Source organism: Loxodonta africana, chromosome 1, assembly GCF_030014295.1.
Source record: "Loxodonta africana isolate mLoxAfr1 chromosome 1, mLoxAfr1.hap2, whole genome shotgun sequence".
NCBI lineage: Eukaryota > Metazoa > Chordata > Mammalia > Proboscidea > Elephantidae > Loxodonta > Loxodonta africana.
This window is the reverse complement of record NC_087342.1, coordinates 173,161,599-173,188,671: the sequence shown is the minus strand read 5'-3', so window position 1 is coordinate 173,188,671 and position 27,073 is coordinate 173,161,599. Positions and strand designations below refer to the sequence as shown.

At 36.4% G+C, this 27,073-nt stretch overlaps 1 protein-coding gene across 9 annotated transcripts in view; it reads right to left on the bottom strand.

Moving 5' to 3' along the window:
- Nucleotides 1–2,583: 2,583 nt before the first annotated feature.
- The window catches only part of CEP57L1 (centrosomal protein 57 like 1), a 68,234-nt gene continuing 43,744 nt past the window's right edge, over nt 2,584–27,073 (bottom strand). For 5 of the 9 annotated variants that reach the window (XM_064289551.1, XM_023542979.2, XM_023542972.2 and 2 more), the window contains 9 exons: nt 25,707–25,886; nt 24,259–24,380; nt 20,485–20,601; nt 17,642–17,719; nt 17,061–17,147; nt 11,980–12,057; nt 11,621–11,862; nt 9,861–10,005; nt 2,588–7,923 (listed from right to left, as the gene is read on the bottom strand). In XM_064289551.1, the coding sequence (XP_064145621.1) occupies nt 7,702–7,923; nt 9,861–10,005; nt 11,621–11,862; nt 11,980–12,057; nt 17,061–17,147; nt 17,642–17,719; nt 20,485–20,601; nt 24,259–24,380; nt 25,707–25,886 (1,271 nt within the window). In that variant the 3' untranslated portion in view covers nt 2,588–7,701. Of the gene's footprint in view, nt 7,924–9,860; nt 10,006–11,620; nt 11,863–11,979; nt 12,058–17,048; nt 17,148–17,641; nt 17,720–20,484; nt 20,602–24,258; nt 24,381–25,706; nt 25,887–27,073 lie in introns of those variants that run through there. The other 4 variants (XM_010600387.3, XM_023543006.2, XM_010600341.3 and 1 more) reach the window with 3 other exon arrangements.

The window sequence follows — 27,073 nt, the reverse complement described above, 5'->3', positions numbered from 1 at the left end:
GGCTCGAGAAGACAAAGTATTTTAATGACATGTGCAAAGAGCTGGAGATGGAAAACCAAAAGGGAAGAACATACTCGCATTTGTCAAGCTGAAAGAACTAAAGAAAAAATTCAAGCCTCGAATTACAATAGTGAAGGATTCTATGGGGAAAATATTAAACGACACAGGAAGCATCAAAAGAAGATGGAAGGAATACAGAGTCATTATACCAAAAAGAATTAGTCGATGTTCAACCATTTCAAGAGGTGGCATTTGATCAGGAACCGGTGGTACTGAAGGAAGAAGTCCAAGCTGCTCTGAAGGCATTGGTGAAAAACAAGGAATTGATGGAAGGCATTATGCTGAGTGAAATCAGTCAATTGCAAAATGAAAATTTTGTATGAGACCACTATAATAAGAACTCAAGAATTAGTTTTACCACAGAAGAAAATATTCTTTGATGGTTATCAGGGTGGGGGGGGGAGGGAGAGGGGTATTCACTAATTTGATATGTTGTTGTTGTTGTCATGTGCCATGGAGTCAGCTCCAACTCATAGCAACCCTATGCACAACAGAATGAAACACTACCTGGTCCTGAGCCATCCTTATAATCATTATGCTTGAGCTCATTGTTGCAGCCACTGTATCAATCCCCCTTGTCGAGGGTCTTCCTCTTTTCCCCTGACCCTGTACTTTGCCAAGCATGATGTCCTTCTCCAGGGACCGATCCCTCCTGACAACATGTCCAAAGTATGTAAGATGCAGTCTTGCCATCTTTGCTTCTAAGGAGCATTCTGGTTGTACCTCTTCCAAGACAGACTTGTTCATTGTTTTGGCAGTTCATCATATATTCAATATTCTTTGCCAACACCACAATTCAAAGGTGTCAATTCTTCAGCCTTCCTTATTCATTGTCCAGCTTTCACATGCATATGATGCGATTGAAAATACCACGGCTTGGGTCAGGCACACCTTAGTCTTCAGGGTGACATCTTTGTTTTTTTTTTTTTTTTTTGAAAACCTTATGAATAATTAGATAGTAGACAAGAACTATTTTAGGTGAAGGGAAAGACAACACACAATACAGGAGGAGTCAGCACAACTGGCCTAAACCAAAAGCAAAGACGTTTTCTGAATATAACCAAACGCTTTGAAGGCCAGAGTAGCAGGCTGGGGGTCTGGAGACTATGGTTTCTGGACACATCTAGGTCAACTGGCATAAAAAAATGTACTTAGAAAACGTTCTGCTTCCCACTTTGGTGAGGGGTGTCTGGGGTCTTAAACGCTACCAAGCGGCCATCTAAGATGCAGCAATTGGTCCTAACCCATCTGGAGAAAGGAGTATGAAGAACACCAGAGACACAAGGCAAATACGAGCCCAAGAGACAGAAAGGGCCACATAAATCAGAGATTCCATCAGCCTGAGACCAGAAGAACTAGATGGTGCCCAGCTACCACTGATCACTGCCCTGACAGGGAATACAACAGAGAATTTCTGATGGAACAGCACAACAGTGGAATGCAGACTCCAAATTCTCATAAAAAGACCGGACTTACTGATCTGAGACTGGAGGGACCCCAGGAGTCATTGCCCCCAGATTTTCTGTTAGCCCAAGCCTGGAACCATTCCTGAAGCCAACTCTTCAGACAGGGATTGGACTGGACTATAACACATAAAATGATACTGGTGAGGAGTGAGCTTCTTGGCTCAAGTAGACCCATGAGACTATGTGGGCAGCTCCTTTCTGGAAGCGAGATGAGAAGGCAGAGAGGGACAGGAGCTGGACATGGGGAATACAGGGTGGAGGGGAGGAGTGTGCTGTCTCATTAGGGTGAGAGCAGCCAGAAGTACATAGCAAGGTGTATATAAGTTTTTGTTTGAGATACTGACTTGATTCGTAAACTTTCACTTAAAGCACAATAAAAGAAAAATGTAAAAAAAAAAAAGAATCATTCTGAGCACTTGTTGTCTATGGAACCATCTCTCCCCCAACAAGCAAACACAGTATTGGTTATTCTTAACTAGGGGTTATGTAAAACATGGTTGCAGATCCTTGAAAGGTGAAACAGCACAACAGTTGAACTGGTGTCTGAAACAGCAGCACCCAATCCAATATGCTCACTCAGATAAGACCACCAAATAGGGTTAATATATTTTCATGCAATTTAATTATTTTTCAAATATTTATTGAGAAGCTACTTATGGGCCAGGTATTGTGCCAGGTGCAAGGGCTACAGTGGTGAGCCAGGAAGGACTTGCTCTCAGGGAGCTCAGTCTATGGGAAAGACAAACTATTAAATAAACAATAACAAGAAAGTGCTAAGTGCAAAGATCGGGGACATGCCTGGAAGAGGCAGCAAACCCAGGTTTGGGAAGAGTTAGGGATATGTGAGGAGGGTCAAAAATGGCTTCTAGAGGAGCAGTAAATTGAGACTTGAAGGATGAGGGAAAGCTAGACAAGCAAAGATAAAAGTCTAGGCAGAGTGTATTATTGGTGGATAACTCCACCCTTATTTTAAAAGATTTTTCTAGAAAGCTGATTATATCCTTCACAGAACTTTTTAATCTGCCTTTGACAGACAACTCATAATGCACACCTTCCTCCCTTCAAGCCTTAAGCCCAAACCCTCCATCTACAACTCATGAACAAGACTGTCGAAATCATCGTTAACAAGTCTTATTTATTATTTTCTGCTAAAACTGTTAAACACATAGGTACACAATGGATCATGCATATACAATTACAATAAATTTCTTCAGTGGTGGGCACTGATTTATAATTCTAATGATTGCTTATGGCATTTAGCAGGATCTTGCACCAAAGAGGAATACAATGAATCTATATATCGATAAGGAAAATACTCCCAATATATCCACTAGGAAGAAAAAAAAAAAAAACCACCTGATTCTTTAAGGCAACAATTAATCTATAGCTACAATAAAAAGTGACGACGTGCTCGGCTGCTAACTCAAAGGTTGTCAGTTTGACCCCACCCAGTGGCTCCGCAGGAGAAAGACCTGGCATTCTGCTTCAATAAAGATTAAAAAACCAAACCCACTGCTGATGAGTTGATTTCGACTCACAGCAAACCTATAAGACAGAGCAGAACTGCCCCATAGAGTTTCCCAGGAGCACCTGGTGGATTCAAACTGCTGATCTTTATGATTAGCGGCTGTAGCTCTTAACCACTACGCCACTAAAAACCACGTGAGGATCACTCAGGAGCAGAAGCTCAGCAGAGACAAGAACCTTCCCCCAGAGCTGGCACCCTGAATTCAGACTTCTAGCCTCCTAACCGAGAAAATAAGTTTCTGTTTGTTAAAGCCACCCACTTGTGGTATTTCTGTTATAGCAGCACTAGATGACTAAGACACTGTCCTATGGTTCAGAAATTCCTGCTTTCGGTCACTCATATAGTGGAGGACACAGCGATCTCCGAACACTTTGCTCTTCCCTCTTATACCTTTAGTACTAACCTAGTTTCCCCATAAAGATTACAGCCAAGAAAACCCTATTGGGCAGTTCTACTCTGTCACATGGAGTCACTATGATTCGAAAATTGACTCGACAGCACCTAACAACAATAAAAAAAAGCAAACTCTGGCCCAGACAATATTTTAAAGTTTTACAATTTTATTATGTCTAATTCTCCTTACGTAACAAAACACAAAAAAAGGAACTAAATGAGGAAAGTTGTGTGAAAATAAGTATAGGTTATGAAGAAAAGGACCGAGGCATTAACAATCCCTAATTACTAAAAAGTAAATTTGTTTTCAGATGAGTGACAGTCAACATTATTTTTGTTTATCCTCATTTCACTTTAATTAAAAGGTGCAGTGGCACCCTTAAGAGCTTTCTTAGCTCACAGATGGTATTATGCCTTACAGAGGTTTGTCTGGCTGTACCTCTGGGAGTCGGCCTGTACTTAGATACATACAATTAAATGTTCTCAGTAGGTACATTTTTAGTTACAGCTGAATAGAGTTCCAGGAAACACCATTAGGAGTTTCACTATTTACTCTGCATCAATAGTGGCAGCTGGTGCATTTTTGTCCAAGGTGAGCACTCCTTTCATTGCAATGACCAATTGGCCTTTCCTCCTTTAGTTCGATTTCTTACAATAGTACAAGTCAAATTTCTATTTAATTTTTTGTTACTTTATCATGGATTAAGAATACTACTTTATAGTTAAAATTGTACTTTTAAACAAAGTAAGAAGGCTACAAAAAAAATCTCAAGTGCACCCTTCCAGCCAGTTAGCTCAATATACTGAGTTATCTCCCTCTTTAATCTTACATTGCTGAAAACTGAGCATTTCCCTCTCACCCTCCTGTCTTTAAGGAGCCCTGGTGGTAGAAACGCTTAGCACTGGGCTGCTAACCAAAGGTCGGAAGTTCCAATCTACCAGTGGCTCTGAGGGAGAAAAGACCTGGCTACCTCCTCCTGTAAAGATTACCAAACCCAAAACCAAACCCATTGCTATCGAGTTGATTCTGACAGCTAAAAAAACCTAATGGGGTAGTTTTACTCTGTCATATAGGGTCATTATGAATTGGATCGATTCAACGATACACAACAACTCCTACCTTTGACTATAACCTAGTAAAAATGGCTGGGTTGCCAATGGCCCACCCAAGTACAGTTCATTCTAGAGTCCAACTCTCATTTCCAGGATTAGAATATTCACAATACCTGTTGCTTCAAACACTGGAACTCTCTGGTTTCATCAAAGTTGAGACCTGCCTTGGCTAGAAAGTTCTAATTTCAGTTTCTAATAAAAACCAAACAAACCTGTTTCTCACTGAAGTGAACAAAATCAATGAAATCATCATACTGAGTTTCTGCTGGGCAGAGCTTGACTGCGGGGTTGCCACAGCAACTCTTGTACACTGACCATGGACTGTCCCTGTGCAGGAAGGAAATCTTTTGCTCCACCCCCCGAGGAGTCCAAAGCTGTGGCAAGCAAGTAGTCTGTGAGCAGAGAGCCATTTTTAGTTCAGTAGCTGTGATGGAGCAACAAGACACTCTTCTTTATTGTCTCCAGTAATAAATGTCACAAAACCGACCAAAATAGAATCCAAACCAGGGAGCTGTGTGTGAGTCTGTATTTCTGCACAATGGTAGAACTGTATTCTTCACCCGTTTCCACTACTCCTGAGCTAGAGAACAAGCCAAAGAACTTTCCTCCTAGGGACATGAGGGCAGGGGCGCAGTCAAGTAAATTAGAATATTTCCACTTTTACAAAGAACACATTTAGGCTTTTGCTTTCCTACAACAATTTCTTTTTCCAATCACTCAGATACAACAAATATTTGTTGAATTTTTACTTAGTGGCAGCACTTCTGCTGGGTGCTTTCACATGTTATTTCATTTACTCTCCTCCTAACAACCCTGTGAGGTAGGTTTAGTATTAGCCCTACTTTTCAGATGACAAACCAAGGCTCAAAAGTTATTTGACTTGACCAAGCTTCTAAGTGGCAGATGCCTTCCTAACTCCGAAGTCTCATGTTTTTTCTACTCTGCTACACTGCTTTTGCAAGAAAATTCTTAACTGAAATATTCAAGCATTCCTAAAATGAATTAAAAATTGTTTAAGGTTATTTGATTTAGCAATAAATTTTCACAAGTAATGACTTCATTACTGATAAATATAGTGAAAACCGTGAGAGCCGGAACTTGGCGGGACTGCCTTGTCTTTCTGGGTCTCACAAGTTTTCCACCTTTGACAGGGTGCAGTCAGCACTTTTCTATCAATCTCTGTTAGTGGAAAATATTTGAATTTTCCTTCTCTGACAGGTTTCCAGCTTATACACGTTCTGGCTTTTGTAGGCTTTACTGTATACTCAGCCACTTTCCTAAGTGCATTAAAAAAAAAAAAAAAGCCACAGCAAGATATGGTTACACCATGGTCCTAATGGGCTTTTTGCTAAGTTTAAACCAGACCTCGCATCTTGAGTTGGAAAGACAAAGTAGAAAAGGAGGTAAGGTGACAAAATTGACTCTAGATGAAGCACTCTGTGGAACATCTCTGGGGCTGAAGGAGCTGACTGGGGGAGGGGACATGAAAGTGTGTGGACACATATACTATTTAAACTAGAGGGAAACTTTTATCTCTGCTCTTAATTACTTTTGAGGACAATTTGAAGTATTGATTTGCCCATTTTCAATCACCTCTCCACACTTGCAGGGATGCAAAGGTTTTCTAACATACCACCTCTGCTCACGATCAGAATGAATCATAGTTCTCCTCCTCCCCAGAGGGTCTACAATTACCCTCTTCCTCCTATACATACCTTTGTAGAATTTCCAAGGAGAACAGGAAAAAAAATAAAAAAAGGCTATCTTTTAAAAATTGCTTTTCCCAGCTCCCCCTGACCTAAAAGTTCTCTCCTACCTATAGCTTGGGCAGTTTTCCAGCTGTGGAGTCAGAGGATGTACCAGTCCAACTCTGTTCCTTTGGAATCACCATCTCTTAAACAGCAATCCTATATTCTGAGTTCCTCCCTTTTACTATGCCTTTTCTCTCTGTCCTTTATTTTTACTTCAGTTGATTCCTCCAATTCTCTAGTTGCCACAAAGAATTTGAGTGAGGAACCAAAATAGATCACAAGAGTCATAGTAGTTTTTAAAGCTTCTAACAAGATAGGTCATAGGTGAACAAGTGTAAATTTATTATAATGCATACATACATAATCTATCACGACATCACTGATTTAAAAATATAAAAACGTACCATATTTCCCTGAACTTTTGATTAGGTAATAAAATACGCAACTTCCTGTTCCTATATTTTCTTATAAAAATATGCCAGTTTTGTGGGTCTTGGAAAATCACATTCTCCATTTACACTGATGAACATTATACACAATGCACAGAGTAAAAGTTAGTTTATGTAGCTGTAAAGGAGTAAGATAAAACAGATCACTGGTTTTGACACAACTAGATTTTTAAAAGAGAATAGAAACAGAAGAGGAAAGCTCTACAGTTATATAATATTGTCTTCTAAAAATTAAGTATGGGTTCCTATTTGTAACTGTCACATAGAAACTCAGGTTAAAGGCCTCTTCATGAAGCTGCAGACCTATTCGGCTTTTCCCTTTTCAAAAGAGAAAAAGTATTTCACAGCTCTAAAACAAGATAGGTAGGAAATACCAGGAAAGTTAAAAGACCTTACCATACCCTATTCATTTTACACTGGTCCTCAAGGTTACAAAACCCACTGCCATCAAGTCAATTATGGCTCATAGTGACCCTATTGGACAGAGCAGAACTGCCCCACAGGGTTTCCAAGGAGCAGCTGGTGGATTTGAACGCTGACCTATTCATTAGCAGCCTGAGCTCTCAACCACTGCACTACCAGGGCCCCAAGGTTACAAACCTACCAAATTAAAACAGGAATGGTACTTGTTTCTCAAATTTAACTCAGGTTTGAATATAGTTCATCCAATCCAATTTCTTAGATTTAGTTTAGTGAACTATGTTCTAAAACATGATGGGATTAGGCATTTTAATCAATAAGAAAAACAAAAAAAAGCAATCATTTATTATTTGAGACCCTTAATAGGTTATTAGGCATTAATTTAAAAATACAACTTCACACTTTATAGAGGCTAGAAACATAATTCAAACTTTCATAAAAGTATATTAAATTAAAACCACTTTAGACAATTCAAGATCTCATTGACAGAGTTCATTTAAGGTGACAGTTGTGCTGCTGTGTTACTGTTCCCACATGATATCATCTTTGCTCAATTTCATTTGAAGATTATGGACTCGTTTTGGATGAAAGTTACTGTTTTTCTGAAGAGGGCTAGATTCATGAGAACATTTTCTAGGGCTATTTTTTACGTTCTTTGATCCTTTAGAATTGCTATCTTCTCGCTGAATACCTGAAGCTTCACTCATCCTTGAGTTTTGAAGTTTTTTTTGAAGTTTATGGACCTGGAGAGAAAAAAAAAATCTAAAATTTTAGTCAACAATATACTGAAAATATAACCTAAAATAGATGGACTGGATTGAAAGCTTAAAGATTACATAAAATTAAAAAGTTTAATTCAGTAATTTTTATTTATTAAACAACTATTACATGTCCAACACTGTGCTAGTCTGGTAGAAATATAATGAATGAAACAGTCCTTGCTCTCAAGGGGCTTACTGCTCCTATGAGTGTTAAGCACATACATGACAACTAGAGAATAAATAATACAAGCCAGGAAAACTTTGAGTAAGACAAAAAGCGTGTATTTGAGAAGGCCAAAGTAGGACAAGATCAATGTGGGCTGGAGAAGTTGAAGGGAAGTTTGCATAGAGGATATGAAATGGTAAAAACTGGAAAGCAGAGAGGAAAGTAAAGAACCTTTCAGATGATATTAGCAGCAAAGGATTGTTTCTAGGAATGAGTACTGAGTTTCTATAATTGAATTATATATATGTATACACACATTTAAATGTATTCCTGAATTTTAAGTATTACTGAGTAGCAGTAAAAAAAAAAAAATCATGGGAGTAACCTGATTTCCTTGAAGAGTATCTGGTAATAATTGGGTAGGCAGAACTAAACAAAACTCATCAACCAGCTGAAACTCATTTCTTCAAAGTGCATCCCATTACCTAGTCTATTTCACTTACATATAGGCCTCTGGGAAAGGCCTAATTTGTAGAGCTGGTCCAGACACTGGATGAGTACCTGGTGCTCTGTTAGCCTATGGGACAATTTTTTTTTTGTAGATATTAAATTTATCATAATAAAATTCTTGGAAATTATGCTGCAAGAGCTATTATGAAATACGAATCATGTTTTTCAAAATACAATCTATGTACAGACTGCCTCACTTTTAAAAATATATTATTCTATACCATATATGTTTCTCCTATGCAATTCCAAGAAAGTGTACAAGTTGTATAATCTTTACTAAACACAATCACATAAAAATATTATACTTACTATAGCCTTAAAAGCTAATAAACTAAAAAAAAAATTGCTTCAAAATGTTCATTTATTTACTGGTCATTGGAATAAAAGCAGTAAAATTCTGCATCCTTTATTACTTTCCTATACAAGAAACCAAAAAACAAACAAACCAAAAACCAAACCCATTGCTGTTGAGTCAATTCTGACTCATAGATTAATGTATCACCAATTTTTATGAATGCTGATTATAGCTATAGAAGGAGTAGCTACATAAAGTGACTTGAGAGTTCCTAGAAAGGCTTGACCCAGACTCATGCTATGGAGTCACTGACTTGGGATAAGATACTACATTCCATAATTCTGTTAAAATATTAAAACTACTAAAGCTATTCGTAGTCGTTAAGACTTCACACGCAACTAGATAGAGTCTCCCTCACCACCCCTGCCCCACTCACTACAGCCAGCTGAGTACAGTCCCTAGGGAATATAAGACAGCACAGCTTGTTTTGAGAAAGAAGGAATAATGGTTGTAGGATTGGAGTATAGCTTGAGGAGCCAGGTTTATGTATAGTACTAAATTAGAGACCTGTCTCATTGTGGCATCATTAAGGCATTAGTGGAGAGAAGGATAAAGGAAAAGGATGCTAAAAGAGTAACTTGGAAGGCTGCATAGGCAAATTTAACCTACCTCACAATATTTCCCAAACCATATCTGAATACATAACTAAACTTTCTTGTTCCTTTTCCTTTATGTTCTTTATGTTATCTTGGAAAGAGCTGTAGGAAGTCCACGCAATTCCAAAGAGACAGATGACTCCATTCTGTAACATGTCTAAATGACTACTGTCTATAGTCTTTTCACAAAACCACACATACAGTCCTCACATCTGGCAGCTCAGACAGAGATATAACACTGAATTCACAAATATTAACTTTTTATTAAAATCTTTTATGAAAACCTTCTTACACTATCTTGATGCTTCTTTAGTTTGGAAATTTGTTCTCCTTTAATTTCCATTTTCTTCACTAAATGCTCTAGTTCACTTTCTATGTCTTCACAGACTGAATGGCTTTGAGTTTCCTTCATTTGATTTAGTAGTTCTTGATGCTCCCTATGACAGAAAAGCAAATATCAAACACTGTTATAGTGTATGGTATATGTTTTTGCCATATTTTTCAATCAAATTTTAGAGTTAAATACTAATCTTCAAAGAGCGTCTCCTTCTTTAGGGTTGTCTAATATAAGGTTCCGACTTGATGGTAATGTGTTTTTTTTGGTTCGGTATTAAATCTATAGGGTAGTGGTGGCACAGTGGTAGAATCCTTGCCTTCTATGTGGGAGACCCAGGTTCTATTCCCAGGCAATGCACCTCATGCACAGCCTTCACCCATCTGTCAGTGCAGGCTTACATGCTGCTATGTAATGCTGAACAGGTTTCAGTGGCATTTCCAGACCAAGATGGTCTAGGAAGAAAGGCTTGGTGATCTATTTTCAAAAATCAGTCAATGAAAACTCTGTGGATCCAGCAGTATGATTCACAACCAATCATGCGGATAGTGCAAGGACCAGGCAGCGTTTTGTTCCGTTGTGCATGAGTTCACAACGAGTTTGGAGTCAAGTAAATGGCAGCTACCAACAACAACAATTAAATCTATGGTAAATATAACCAGAGTCTTGTGATCTGAAGGTCGTATGTCTTTAGAAATATCTTAAGACTTTATGGTTGTTGTTAGTTGCTGCCCAGTTGAGTCTGAGTCATGGCAATCCCATGTACACAGAGTAGAACTGCTGTGACCTTTGAGAATCAGATCTCCAGGCCTGTCTTCTGAGGTGTGTGTGGGTAGGTTTGAACTGCCAGCCTTTCAGCTAGCAGTTGAGCACTAAATCGTGTGCACCAGCCGGACGTAGGCCCTTAAACCATCTTAAAAAACATGTGAATTCTTCATGTCCCTAGCTAAATGTTCTCATACTTTTAGCTAGAGGCATTAGAAGGCTCTTTAATTCCAATTCTGGAATTTTTGATGTAGGGAGAGAGGGGACCTTTGGAAAAATTCCAACTGCATATATATTTGCCTAAGAAATTCCTGGGTTTGATGTTAGTCTATTCAAAGAAGTACTGTCCATAAAAAAAAAAGTACTGTCAATAAAACTAGTTATATCTTCTACAGTGGTCCTAGTTTGACTAGCTGGCAAGCCAATCGCGTATGTTCTAGAATTGAGTACATATTAAAATTGGTGGCATGAAATATGTATCCCATACAGTATCTTGCTTACTATGAATGTTTCAAAATTTGTCATGCAGACTAGCTGGAGTTTAAACTGTGGAAATGCATTCCTACTTGTGTAATCAAATCATTCATTTAGCTAAAAAAAAAAAAATATATATATATATATATATAAAGGGTAATCTTTCTTATAGAAGCTTTTGTGATTATAATCTAAAATCACCAGACCACATTTGTGAGAATGACAATAATAGGTATCTATTTTTATCAGTCCAGAGCTTGGGAAGACAGAAACCCCTCAGACTAGAAAAGTAATAATCCCATACAATTGAAAATTTAAATAGTAATAATAAACGGAATGAATAATCAGTGACAACAAATTTGTAGATCCAGATAAAATAAGTACGAATGGCCAAATAAGGCCTTTAAGAATTTATGAGTGGAGAAAAACGATCTCTAAAATCATTTTGCTTTTCCTTGATAAAGAATAAAAATACTTACATATTCATTTGGTCCAGCTCATCTTGCATTGCCATCAAAAGTTCAGACAAATTATCACAAACGGAGACAGAGTTTTCTGGATGAGGAGGTGCAGCTTTACATTGGAGAATTCTACTAGGCTTGTGAAAATATCGAGGCTCAGAAGCTTTAGAATGCTTCTGAAGGGTTTGCAGGCCACAATCTTGTACCATCTGCAGGAGGTTTTGCACACTTGCATTTACAGAATGGCTTGCCCTGACGAACTTAAGGGGAAAAGAAATAGCTGAGAACTTCAAATGACTGACAGTATTTAAATACTACTTAAAATAAAAAAGCAGAAGTTTTTTTTGAATAATTATCTTCATTTTTTTTGCCCCTACCTTCCCAGGCACAAAAGATGGTGCTCCAAACTTTGAATAACTTTCCTGAGGTAGTCCTCTCTTTAAACATTTAGTTTTCTAAAGAGTATAAGGGAAAAAGTAAAAAAAGAAATAAAAAAAAAAACCTCTGAAAACTCAACAGTAAAAAACCAAACAATCCAATTAGAAAGTAGGCAAAAGACATGGACAGGTATTTCAGTGATAAGGACATACAGATGGCAAATAAACACATGAAAAGAAATTCAACATCATTAGTCATTAAGGACATGGAAGTTAAAACCCAATCACTATGTTTTTGTGAGAATGGCCAAAATATAGTGACAACACCAGATGCTGGCAAAGATGCAGAGAAACTGGATCACTCATCCATTGTTGGCTGGAATGTAATGGTACAGCCACTCTGGAAAATAGTTTGGCAGTTTCTTATTGAAACTAAACATCTAATTAAGCATACGGCCGAGCAATTGCACTCTTGGGCATTCATCGCAGAGAAATGAAACCCTATGTTCACACAAAAACTTGTGTACAAATGTTCACAGCAGCTTTATTTTTAACAGCCTCAAATTGGAATTAACCTAAATGTCCTTCAGCAGGTGAACAGCTAAACATACTTTGGTATACTCATACTATGAAATACTGTGCAACAACAAAAACATACTGATACATGCAACAGCTTAGATGGATCTCCAAGGAACTAGGTGAGTAAAAAACAGCCAGTTCCAAAAGGTTACATACTAAAAAAAAAAAAAAAAAGGTTACATACTATATGATTTCATTTTGAAATAACAAAATTACGGGTGGTGCAAATGGTTAAGTGCTTAGCTGCTAGCTGAAAGGCTGGTGGTTCAAACCCACACAGAGGTGTCTTAGAAGACAAGCCTGGCAATCTGCTTCCACTAGGTCACAGCCTTGAAAACCCTATACAGCACAGTTCTACTCTGACACACATTGGGTTGCCATGAGTTGGAACTGACTCGACAGCATTCGACAACAACAAAAAAAGCCAGTCCCAAAAAGTTATATGCTATATATGGTTCCATTTACATAACATTGTAAATAACAAAATTATTGAAGTGGAAAAAGATTACAAGTTGCCAGGGGTTAGGGACTGGGGATGTGTGGTTATAATGAAGTAGCACGAGGGTGGCTTGTAGTGGTGGAACAGTTTTATATCTTGACTGTGGTGATGATTACATGAACTTAAACAGCAATTAAAAAAAAAAATCTAGAGAATGATAAAGACAAATTCAAAATTGTGGACACCCCTGGGGGGGAAGGGATACAATTTAGGAGGGGCATATCCGGGCCTTCAACAGTGTTGATAATGTTCTATTTCTTAAGCACGGTAGTGAATACACCACTGCTAATTTTATTTTTTTTTTCTGAAAGCAGGCTTTTTTTGTTATATATACTCTTTGATAAAAATTTTTTTTTAAAAATTGCTAACTACATTCTTAAACTCAAAGAATAATTTAAATTATTTTGCTAATCATTTTGACTAGAGAAATTGAACCATTTTTATTGAAAGGGTTAAACATCCCAATTTGTCCATGACTGAGAGAGTTCCTGGGATACAGGACTTTCAGTGCTAAAACCAGGAAAGTCTCAGAGAAACCAGGATGAGCTGGTCACCCCAGTTAACACTTCAGCAAGAGAATAATCCACGAATTGACAATATTCCATAATGAAAACAAAATATTCTCAGTTCTAAATGGAAATTTAGATGGCTTAACTGTTATATAATCACTAGATATTTTAAAAAGAGAACTAAAGAAATAAAACGGCTTAGAGGTAGATAAATCATAAAAGTTTGTGACCCCCCCCCCCCAAAATCAAACCCACTGCTGTTGAGTCCAATTCCAACTCATAGCAACCCTACAGGAAAAAGCAGAACTGCCCCATAGAGTTTCCAAGGAGCGCCTGGCAGATTCAAACTGCCGACCTTTTGGTTAGGAGCCACAGCTCTTAACCATTACGTCACCAGGGTTTCTAAAAGTTTGTGAGTCAGTTCTTACTCTCTCAGAGTTACTTGGTGGCCTTGGACAGTCTATGCCTCAGAAATAGGAATTTCAAGTAATAGAAAACAATGATCTGGTCTAATGCTATTTCAAGTACTTATAATTAAGAGCAAAAAAGAAATTTAAGTTAATCTTTTAGTCACTGAGCTGAATGAGGTCTCTAATTACTGCCTAACCTTTTAAGAAAATAATGAAAGCATTATTAGGAAAGGCTTCCATCATCTTCTTACAATATTCGCATAGTCTCTAGATTCTTTACTTCCAAACTCACCTTTTCATGCTACTGTCAGTTACCATCTAGAAGTATAGCTCTAATCACGTCCCAACTCTTCTCAAAAACTTTGAATAGTATGCAACTGTGTACAGAATAAAAGTTCAGATTCTTAACATGGCTTTGGACGTTGGCCATAATCTTCCTCCAAGCTATATTTTCACTTTTAACTATGCCTCATTTTGGAGTCCTTGGGTGATGCAAATGGTTAAGAGCATGGTTACTAACTGAATGGTTGTTGATTACAACCACCCAGAGGCACCTCAGAAGAAAAGTGTGGTCATCTACTTCTGAAAAATCAGCCACTGAAAACCCTGCAGAGAACAGTTCTCCATGAGTTGGAATTGACAGGACGGCAACTTATTATTATTATTATTTTTAATGCCCCATCTCATCCCCAATACTGAAATATGACCTATCGGTTCCTGGAAAAACAAATTGTTTCCTCAAGCTATAATGCACTTCTCCTCCTCATCTCTGTCTCTCAATACTTATTAATCCTCTGAGCTGCCTTGCATGACCCCTCACATATTACTTCATCTGCATAGCACACAACACTTTGCTTATGCTTGTATTAAGCTTTTATTATACTGTGTACTATATTTGTATATTTATTTGCATCTCTATAAATGTCTGTTGTATTTACCTCTTTATCATCTACAGGTACTACGTATGCAAATCAAAAAGTAACGAGTTAAGTGAACCACCTCCAGGATATGGAGAAAATAGTCTCAGGGGGATGAGTAGGAGTCTCATAGGGGCCTCGTAAAAGCTGATACTACCTTCAGCAACATTAGTGTTCCTTCCATCTTCAAAGGGAGACATTATTATCTGTAGAACCTATGAACTTCGGGTTTGAACTAGGTTTTTTTTTTTTTTTGCAGTTTTTTGTTTTTAAGGTGAAATTCACATATGTAAAATTAACCATTTTAAAGTGAAGAACTCAGTGGTGTTTACCATTCAAAATGTTGTGTAATGACCATCTCCATCTAGTTCCAAAACATTTTTATCATTCCAAAAAGGAAACCTCTTACGCATTAAGCAGTTGCCCCTAATCTTCCCTCTCCCAGGCCCTGGCAACTACCAATCTGTGTTCTATCTCCATGGATTTAACCTATTGTGAATATTTCATATAAATGGAATTATACAATATGTGACCTTTTGTCTCTGGCTTCTTTCACTTAGCGTTAATGTTACTGAGATTCATTCAGTTTGTAGCACGTATCAGTTCTTCATTCTTTTTTAAGGCTGAATAATATTCCATTGTATGTATATACCACAATTTGTTTATCCAGTCATCCATTGATGGAAATTTGGGTTGTTTCCACTTTTTGGCTATTGTGAACAGCGCAGTTATGAACATGTGTGTACATGTATCTGTTTGTGTACCACTTCTCAATTCTTCTGAGTATATACATAGGAGTAGAATTGCTGGGTCAAGTGGTAACACTCTGTTTAACTTTTGGAGCGAACTAAGTACTTTTGTAAACTGATTTTAGTTAATGATTCTTTCTCTTCTTTTCCAGGAGCTCCCTTTCCTTTCCTTCATTTGTTTTCTCTTACTTCTCTCCCTGTATCTTCACTATTTTTTATAATGAATAGGTAAATCGTTTAAAAATAATTCCCATTAACTCACCAGACAAAGGATGCCATAAAGCCTAGATATAAAAATAGGTCAATATTTTTTCCACTTGCAAGCTATTTACACTGGTTGTAAATAGCTTGCGTAAACAAGAAACAAAGCAAATATTTAAGGGAGGAATTAAGCAAAAAACAATATAAAGTTGTACTGGGAAAATGGTTTTATTACTGTAGCTTGCAAATTCTTTAAAAGAAAAACAATTATGAAAAATGATGCCAGAGTATTGAACAGTAATTCTTATTTATGCAACAGAAGAGTAGCCAAAGTTTAAGTATAATGGTCTCTCCATTATAGTGCCCACAGGTGGGCCTATGGCAGTGCGCAGAATTCTCAAACACCATCCCTGGCTCCCACAGTGAATGGCACACAGAAACACTCACTCATGCATATGAAGTAAATGGTAATAGTGGTCATCAAAAGTATAATTTCAGAGTCATATGATTAAAAGAGATTAAAATTTTTCATCTTGGCATTATATATAACTAAGAAGGTTTAATGCAATATATCCAAAACATCAAGTCATCTAAACAAAATAGTGATCAATCTATAAAGTACTAACTCACCGATTTATTCCTATTTTAGGCAATCCTACAGATATGAGCATAGAAAGAACAAATGATTATAAATTTCCTATAGGAATGATTTTACAGACCTCTAATTTAATATTATACCCTTGCTTTTTTTTATTATGCACCTATTATATAAAATTGTTCTTTCAGTCGGCATCTATATTGCATTGTTTAGTTAGTGCGTCTTTTACAAGTATCACAAAATAAATTTCTCTAAGAGTTTAATACTAGGAAAAAGCTTGTCTTTCTAGAAAAACTAGAATGCTTCCTGTTACTTCACTAAGACAGCTATGAAGCCCATTATATATGCTCCTTTCTCCTTTGGTTGTCAAACTCATTGCTAAGTTTTACGTTCAACTGTTACTTTCTTTAACCTAGGTTTTATTGAATTCTCTGTTCTTATATATAAAACAATCATCACTTGGCTCATGCTTTTATTCCCATTTGGTGGTACTGTATGTCTTTTATTATAAATCTCTTCAAGTCCTTCTTAGAAACAGGTAGGTATAAACATTAAAGAGGTAAATAAATAAGTCAAATAAGGATAGAATGTTGCTTGAAAAAAAGTTTTATACGCATACCTTTGAAGATTTTTTCTTTCCCTTAGAGTGTTTTGAATTTGAAACTGAAGACATTAAAATTCTATTGATTTCAAGTCCAGTTTGAAGCTATAATGATAAAGAAAAAACTTATAAAATTGATTTGTAACAAGCTTCTCAAAAACATAAAAATGCAAAATCAGGTTATGAATTATAAGTATAAAAATTTTTCTGAGGAAGAAAAGAAAACCATTTTCTTTTTTTGTGAAAGTCATTAGTCTCTTCGTAATTACAACCATTTTGTATTTATGAGAATACATTATTTAATACATCTATGAATCAAACTGAAAACAATCTGTCCCAGGAGTTCTTTCAATTGAGAATATATACATTTGTCAGAATCTCAAGAGACAAAAAAAAAAAACAAAACAACTCTTGGTAATGCATCCAAGTATATTAATATACTGGCCAAATGATTGAGAGTTTCATTATTATAGCAAAAAGAGACAAAACTAACATTCTGGGAAGCAGAAATTAGAGTCTAGAATACAGATTTCAGTTATTGAAAAGTATAATAAGGCATATGTGGCTTACTGAGATAGATTATGTACTACTCCATTTACCTCAGAAGCTTTGTCCTGGAATAGCTTACGCTGATGTTCTTCTTCCTTAAGTTTTTCCTCTAAATGTTTAATCTTGTCCTGCAAGACAATAAAAAACTAGGATTGTTATATAAAACCTAGAGCCAAATATCCTTTGTTCCTTTTCCAAATAGAGTCCTAATGCATGCTGATTCTTAAGAGTTTGGCAAGTTAAAGCAGAGTGTAAGAAAAAGGTATTATAAAAGATGCCAAGATTTTTCTTGGCTTTCTTCCTAGGCTTCTTTACCTGCTATTACAGATGAGAACAAAGGGAAAGTTAAGAATGTAAAAGACTCATGGGCTTTATTAAGTTCCAGCAACAAAGTCATATGATGAAACTTTTAGGGATATTAAAGAAAACATCTTAGAAATATAAGATAGGGTCCTTGTTACTTAAAGAGTTTATACACTGTACTTGGGGAAACAGAAGTAACATACATGAACAATAAAACAACAAAGCAATGTTTATAATCTGATTCAGACCATGTATACACTACGTTGTTGTTGTTGTTGTTGTTAGGTGCTGTCGAGTTGGTTCCGACTCCTAGCGACCCTATGCACAACAGAACGAAACACTGCCCGGTACTGAGCCATCCTTACAATCATTGTTATGCTTGAGCTCATTGTTGCAGCCACTGTGTCAATCCACCTCGTTGAGGGTCTTCCTCTTTTCCACTGACCTTGTACTCTGCCAAGCATGATGTCCTTCTCCAGGGACTGATCCCTCCTGACAACATGTCCAAAGTATGTAAGACGCAGTTTTGCCATCCTTGCTCCTAAGGAGCATTCTGGTTCTACTTCTTCTAAGACAGATTGGTTTGTTCTTTTGGCAGTCTGTGATATGTTCAATATTCTTCGCTAACACCACAATTCAAAGGTATCAATCCTTCTTCGGTCTTCCTTATTCATTGTCCAGCTTTCACATGCATATGATGCGGCTGAAAATAACATGGCTTGGGTCAGGCGCACCTAAGTCTTCAAGGTGACATCTTTGCTCTTCAATGCTTTAAAGAGGTCCTTTGCAGCAGATTTACCCAGTGCAATGTGTGTTTTGATTTCCTGACTGCTGCTTCCATTGCTGTTCATTGTGGATCCAAGTAAAATGAAATCTTTGACAACTTCAATCTTTTCTCCGTTTATCATGATGTTGCTCACTGGTCCAGTTGGGAGGATTTTTGCTTTCTTTATGTTGCGGTGCAATCCATACTGAAAGCTGTGGTCTTTGATCTTCATTAGTAAGTGCTTCAAGTCCTCTTCCCTTTCAGCAAGCAAGGTTGTGTCATCTGCATAACACAGGTTGTTAATAAGTCTTCCTCCAATCCCGATGCCCTGTTCTTCTTCATATAGTCCAGTTTCTCGTATTATTTGCTCTGCGTACAGATTGAGTAGGTATGGTGAAAGAATACAACCCTGACGCACACCTTTCCTGACTTTAAACCAATCAGTATCTCCTTGTTCTGTCCGAACAGCTGCCTCTTGATCTATGTAAAGGTTCCTCATGAGCACAATTAAGTGTTCTGGAATTCCCATTCTTCACAATGTCATCCATAATTTGTTATGATCCACACAGTCGAATGTCTTTGCATAGCCAATAAAACACAGGTAAACATCCTTCTGGTATTCTCTGCTTTCAGCCAGAATCCATCTGACATCAGCAATGATATCCCCAGTTCCATGTCCTCTTCTGAAACCAGGCTGAATTTCTGGCAGTTCCCTGTCAATATACTGCTGCAGCCGTTTTTGAATGATCTTCAGCAAAATATCCACATGCCTATAAGGAAGACCAGTTAATACGACTATTATTCAAATTTACGCACCAACCACTAGGGCCAAAGATGAAGAAATTGAAGATTTTTATCAGCTGCTGCAGTCTGAAATTGATCGAACGTGCAATCAAGATGCATTGATAATTACTGGCGATTGGAATGCAAAAGTTGGAAACAAAAAAGAAGGATCAGTAGTTGGAAAACACGGCCTTGGTGACAGAAACAATGCTGGAGATGGAATGACAGAATTTTGCAAGACCAACAACTTCTTCATTACAAATACTTTCTTTCACCAACATAAACGGTGACTATACACATGGACCTCGCCAGATGGAACACACAGAAATCAAATCGACTACATTTGTGGAAAGAGACAGTGGAAAAGCTCAATATTATCAGTCAGAACAAGGCCAGGGGCCAACTGTGGAACAGACCATCAATTGCTCATATGGAAGTTCAAGCTGAAACTGAAGAAAATCAGAGCAAGTCCACGAGAGCCAAAATATGACCTTAGTACATCAGGTGTATACACTATATATAGCCTTAAACATATAAGTATTACATCTTCTACCTGCGGTGTGGCTAAGAATAGGACAGTACTAGTTCAAAGCGAGAGCTTCCCGAGTGTTGAAGAACTCAAGGAAGGCTTCACAGAGGAAACAGGACTTGAAGAAAGTTCTATGAAATGGATAAGCTTGTTGGGGGGGAGGGAAAGGAGGGAATTTGGAGGGGATCAAGGATAGTCTTAATTTATCTGCAAATGGTGAAAAGCAATCTTTTTTCCATAGCTTTTTAAGTAAATTATCCAACAAATGAAAATATTCTGCCATCTTAGAAATCAAAATTACAATATCACATTCAAAGGCAAGCTAATTCATGCCGGTATGGAACACATTAGCTTTCCATCTTGATAGACAGGGATTCACATCTGAATTACTATAAACGAAGCTTTATAAATCTAATAAAACTTACTGTATATTCACATACAATGCCAATTGTGCTTAACACCAAAGATTTATTCCTGGAACTACCATTTCAAAGAAACAAGTGGAGGCTTACCTCGGCAGTTTTCTGAGTTGTTGTAAGTCTAAAACATTCTTTTTCTAAGACATCAAGCTTTTCAAGTTTTGCATGTAGCTTCATATGATCTTGCTCTTTTTCCCTTTGAAGCTGGGCCTGGGAAGGGTAAAAAACAAAATCTGAATTTGGCAAGTGATGCCAATGGCTCAAGAATAATACAATTTCTGAGAATCCCAAGCACAGTATAAATCTGTCATAAGAAACATGTACATACTTTAGGTGCTTACAAGCAAAGAACAAAAAAAAAACCAGTACTTTTAAGGAGGAAACAATGTGCAAAAATAAAAAAAGATGTGCTAAATTATCATCAATGGCACATCTGTGGTTCTTTCTAAAACATTTTTACTAACAGCAAACATCATCAGCAAAACCTGCTTTAAATAAACGGTCATTCACCACGTAATCAAAACTACTCACAGAAAATCAGCTATGAGAGGAATAAAGGATAAAAACAAAGATGGAGAAAAAGAAAGCAATATGTAGAAACCACATAATGAGGGCAGGATTTCCCTTCTCATCGTATCAGCTTTGGAATTTCAGGGTCCCTTTGTAGCTCTTAGAGATAATGAGTTACCCAACAGTCCTCCATCCACTTGAGGAAGCCCCCCTCCTGTTAAAATTTATGTTTTTGAATAGGTAATACATGCACATGTATAAAAATAAAGTACAAAAAATATAGTACGACAAGGCAGTGTCTCTCTCCCTCTCCTGACCTATAACCACCTAGTTGCCCTCCACAGAAACGACCACTATCAATAGCATCTTCTGTGTTGTTCCAGAGATATTCTATGCATTTACACATATATTTACATTTATCTTCAGTTTTCGATCCATCTACAAATGGTAGCATATCTTACATGTTGCTGCTTGCATCTTACTTTCTTTTACTTAACAATATGTATTGGAGACCATTCAATAGATCAGCCTCACCCTTTATAAAATATTTTTATATATGCAAAATTATATAAATTATGAAGCATAATGTTAAAAAGTATATCTACAAATAACTGCTCAACTTAAAAACTGTCACAGTAACAGTACCATTTAATTTACCATGTGCTACTCCCTAATTGAAGGCCCATTTCCTCCTTCTCAGAGATAACCATGGTCATAAATTTGTATTAATTGTGCACTTGCTTTTCTTTATAATTTTAACTAACATGTATCCAAAAAAAACAAAACCTAACCTGTTGCTGTCGAGTCAATTCTGACTCACTGCGACACTACAGAGCAGAGTAGAACTGTCCCATAGAGCTTCCAAGGAGCAGCTGGTGGATTTTAACTGCTGACCTTCTGGTTAGCAGCTAAACACTTAACCACTGCGCAACCAGGGCTCCAGCTAACATGTATGGATCCCTAAATTTAGGTATTGTTTATTATATATGGTTTTTTTGGGCTTGTTCTGACTCAGCATCATGTTTCAAAAATTAATCCATATTGTTGTGTGTAGCTGTAGCTCATTCATTTTCACTGCTATATAACAGTCCATTATGTGAATATCCTGTAATGGGCATTTGGACTGATTCCAGTATTCTCCCACTAGGAACAGCACCATGAACGTTTTTGTACATGTCTCCTAACGTACATTCACAAGAATCTCAGTGGGTGACAAAATCAATTTACTGGGTCAAGATCAGCATTAAAAGACTGACTGAAAAATATATCATTTCATTAAATATATTGGTTAATATTGTTTCATTAAACATTTGTTTCAGTTATAATACAGATATATATGCATATTTATATACTGCTTTATAATAGTATTTGCTATTGTGATTTTCTATCAAAAAAGACTCAGACTTCTGACCCTGGTGGAGTAACTGGTACCAGATCAGTCTTTTCCTCATTAACCTACTATAAATTGGATAAAATATATGAAGCAACTTTTTTAGATGCTGGACAACAGACAGCATAGGATTGTGATCCTTAAGATAAAGAGAACACATAAGGTAAGCCTCAGGACTGCCCCAGCTTTCTGCCTGGGTACACTTGCTGGACTGCCATACAGGGAGGGTGAGCCCAAACAGAGCATGGTGGCCAGGCTGAGCAGAAGAGGCAGAAATCAGAGCTCATGGCTGTTAAGGTGGCTGAATTTGCATGCAAAGTATAGGACAGGAGGAAGCTGTATAAAGAAGAAGTTCCAGAAGTATACGTAGGGGCCCTATTAAGCTCCATGTGTGGAGAATAAGAAACTGTGAGGCCTGGGAGAAACGAGCTACTACAGAGCTGAATGATAGAGGTCACACAGTGCTGGGAGCAAAGTTCCAACTTGCCAGATTTGTGAGACCTCACTGAATATTCTGGGTATTCAATTGAGACTCCTCACCCTCCAAGAAAGGCTATACTTTATGAATCACTCTAGTCTTAAAGACTTCTCTAGACTTGCCCTAACAAAGCTTAAAAATAAGCTTTGACAGCATCAAGCTGATCTGCCAGTAATTTAACTGCCTGCCAGAACAAAAGCCAACACTCCTTAAGATAACAAGATTAAGACTCAACAGTGTCCAACATATAACATACAATGACTGAAAATACAAAAAGCTAGAAAAATTTAATTCACAACTAAAAAATGTCAATAGAAACAGACCTAGATATGACTGAGATGTTGAAATTAGCAGGCAAGACTGTTAAAATTGTTGTTATAAATATAATCAAGGATAGAAAGAGAAAGATGGTCATAATGAGTACATAGATGGGGACTGTCAATAGAGAAATGGAAACTATAAAAGAGAACCAAATGGAAATTCTAGAACTAAAAAATACATCTGAAACAAAAAATTTACTGGATAGGCTTAATGACCGATTAGACACTTCACAAGAAAAAGTCAGTAAACATGAAGACAGCGCAAGAGAAATTATCCAAACTGAAGCATAGAGAAAAAAAAAGGCTGAAAAACAATAAGCTGAGTCTAGATGACCTGTGTTCTAAGATATGTTCAATTTAAAGGTCCAGAGGAAAGGGAGGTTGAAAAGAATAATTATTTGAAGAAATAACAGCTAAAAATGTTCCAAATTTGACAAAAAGTATTAACCAACAGATCCAACAATCTCAATAAACCTAAGCAGAATAAATAACAAAGAAAACCACACTTAGGCATAATCAATTATCAAAATTTTTGAAAACCAGTGATGAAGGGAAAATCTTAAAAACAGGCTGAGGAATGATGACACATTACATGTACAGGAATGAAAACAAGAATTCTCATTAGAAACTATGAAAGCCAGGAAACACATAACAACCTCTTCAATGCGCTGAAAGGGGAAAAAAAAAAAAAAAAAAAAAAAAGGCTGCCAACGAGAATTCTATATCCAGCAAAAATATCCTCCAAAAATGATGACAAGGTAAAGATTTTTCCAACTATAAAAGAGAATTCTCTTAACATACTTGCACTATAAGAAATTATAAAGTACTTCAGGCTGAAGGAAAATGATACCACATGGAAAACTGAATCTATACAAAGAAATGAAAAGCACTTGAAATTAGTAAAAATGTGTATATATATATGCACACACACATATATATATTTCTTGATTCTTAATTTTCTTTAAAGGAAAAGTGACTAAAGCAAAATAATAAAAATATATCGTGAGGTTTATAACTATGGGGGGTTCAAATGGCCAACCTTTCGGTTAGTTATGCAGCTTTGTATCCTACTTTATTTGAGGTTATAACTGGCAATCTTTCAGTGTCATTAAATATCCTTCAAAAACGTATTAAACTATATTATCATTCCATACAGAAAATACATTCACCTGTTGTTCTAGGATTATATTCTTCTCTCGTTCTGCATTGAGAACCATTCTCTTTGTATACTCTAGCTGCTTCTCTAGAAGAGTACAGCGAGACTGGGCTGAACTTAACTGTATACTTATGTCTATGAAAAAAACAAAATAATGAGGTTAATTAGTTGACTGGCACATAGATTAAAAAAATTAGAGAGCTGGATATCATAATAAATACATTACGTAAACTCGATCAAGATCTAATAGTTCAAAGCTTCTTTAGTCCTAAGTATTGACTCTCCCTGAGTTATGAAAAATATATTTTGTGAGTGTTTCATTGATTATAAATAACTGAATTAACATTGGGAAACCCTGGTGGCTTAGTGGTTGAGAGCTACAGCTGCTAACCAAAAGGTTGGCAGTTAAGAGTCCACCAGATGCTCCTTGGAAACCATATGGGGCAGTTCTACTCTGTCCTATAGGGTCACCCTGAGTCGGAATCGACTCAACAGCAATGGGTTTTTTTTTTTTTTGGATTAACATTGTCTCCCCATAGAGACTCAGAGAACATATTTCTGAAAGTAAAGGATGGCTTTAGGACTCAGAGGACATACTTCTGAAAGTAAAGGATGATAAATATTCTAGTTATTTCTGGAAAATGACACCACCTGGAAAAACAGAAGACCTAAAGTCTCTTCCCTATCATCACATTTCTACCCTTTCAGGAAACTCAAGTATATGCATTCCACCATTCCTATTTTCCTCTGCTCTTCATTACTTACAGCACAGTCAATTCCTTAAAGAATAAGAAACCCCTTTCTAATCCTTTAACTTTTTACTTTCCTCAGTTCTTTCTTCCATTTTTGTCCAATTATCCCAGAAAATTTTTCTTCCCACTTCTTCGTTCTATTTGTAAGTCAAAATACAAACTTCAGTCTTGTTTATGAAGGTGAATGTAGTGTCACAGTAAAAATAAAAAAAAAAGCTCTAAGTTTTGAAGTGAAAATATACACAATAAAGACTTATGTCCTAAATCTCTAAAACTCTTGTGTCCAAATATCTTTCATAATTTCCACAGAAACCTCCACCTACTGTTCCATCTCAAATTTTATGAAATTATTTTTTACTCATTTTTATGTTGTTTCATTACTAGTGTTGTTTTATATTTTCTAAATAAAAATTATTCTAACTGAAAATATAGAGCATTCTAGTTATATTATGGATTAAACTGGGTTTTGTTAGTTATTCTGAAAATATTCCAATTTCTAAATACAACTTGCCTAAGAACTTAATTTTTCTTTTAATCTCAAGAATGTATCAACTGCCCCCATATATCAAAATGTCTGAGAACTAAGGCTTCAAGGTCTGAGTGTATGTAAGAAAGATATCTGAGTAAATCGGTTTGGACTGGGAATATTACTTTCAAACTGTAAACTTTAGTAATGCTTCCATTTCTGGGAACCATTGCGTTTTCTTACCTTTTTTCTGCTTTATCAGTTCCTGGTGTGCCAGATTTCGCTCATTTGTTTCATTTTCCAAGGCCTTTTTATACTGTGCTGCTTCTTTGGACAGTATGTTCAGGTTATCTTCGGCCTGTGTTCTCTCTAGCTCTAAACGATGAATCTTGTCCTGAAGAGTTTTTAGCGCTAAAATAAGAGCTGTTGAAAAACAAAAATTTGCTTGAGGTTTTAAGGTGGAATTTTTAAGCACTGGCAATCACAGTAACATGTAAAAATGAGCAGTGTATTTTTGTTAGTGAGCCATAAAAATGTACAGATTATGTATATTCCTCATAAAATAAAAAAATAATAAATGACTAAAACTCTAAAGAGGGACAAATTTTCCTAACATATCTTTTAAAAATAATATATCTATGATTGTATTTAGTGATTTTCTAGTGTTGAGAATGCTAATAACTGCAATCTTAATTTAATAAAATAAGTATTTTCAAATCTCAAAAGAAGACTGTAAAGTTTGGGTGTATAAGAGTCTGAATACGAATAAAGAAAGTTAAAATATAGTATCTGCTACTTAACATGAAAATTTAGGATTAAAGTTAAAGGTTTTTCTCAATTCTTGATGTATTCAGTTTTAGTCAAATCACAAACACTTATTGCTTCGATGTCCGAGATACGGTGTTAACAGCCAGGATCTATTAGGTAAAACACAGCTTCTTCTATTAGAAAATAACATAATTTAATTGTTTACCTAATGTTAAGCTTGAATGATTGTAAGTAGTAAACGTGTACTACTGCAATTTCTATTCAACTATATTAGTATTTTTGTACTTTAGGTAAGTTCATAGTTATAAAATTTTTAAATATTATTTTATACTATTAAATTATAACTTCAATATTAAACTATGAAAATAGAGGTGAATAGAATACAAATGATTGTTATATGTTAACTTGCAGATAGTTTAAAGCTAATTACAGGCAGTCCCTGGGTTATGAATGAGATCTACTCCTAACCATGTCTTTAAAAGTCAAATTTGTAAGTTGGAGCAGGTGCATATGGTTCTTCCTTAGCCTTACTTTAGCGCAAGAAAAGGCTTAAAGACTTTTCAGTACTTTAAAAGCTGCACATGCAGCAAGTGAAGGTGATTGTGATGAAGAATTCATTGTGAGTAGGGGTTGGTTCAATCATTTCAAAGTGAGGAGCAACTTTACTTAACATTAAAGGGCAAGTACAAGTTGTCTGTAAGTAGAATGTTTGTAACCCCGGGGGACAGCCTGTAAAAAAGATATTTGCTAGAGATTATCATTTGATTTTTACAAATGAGATAAAGCTATGATATTTAGGGCTCTTTATATGGTATCTAAGGAGTTCCTGGGTGGTGCAAATG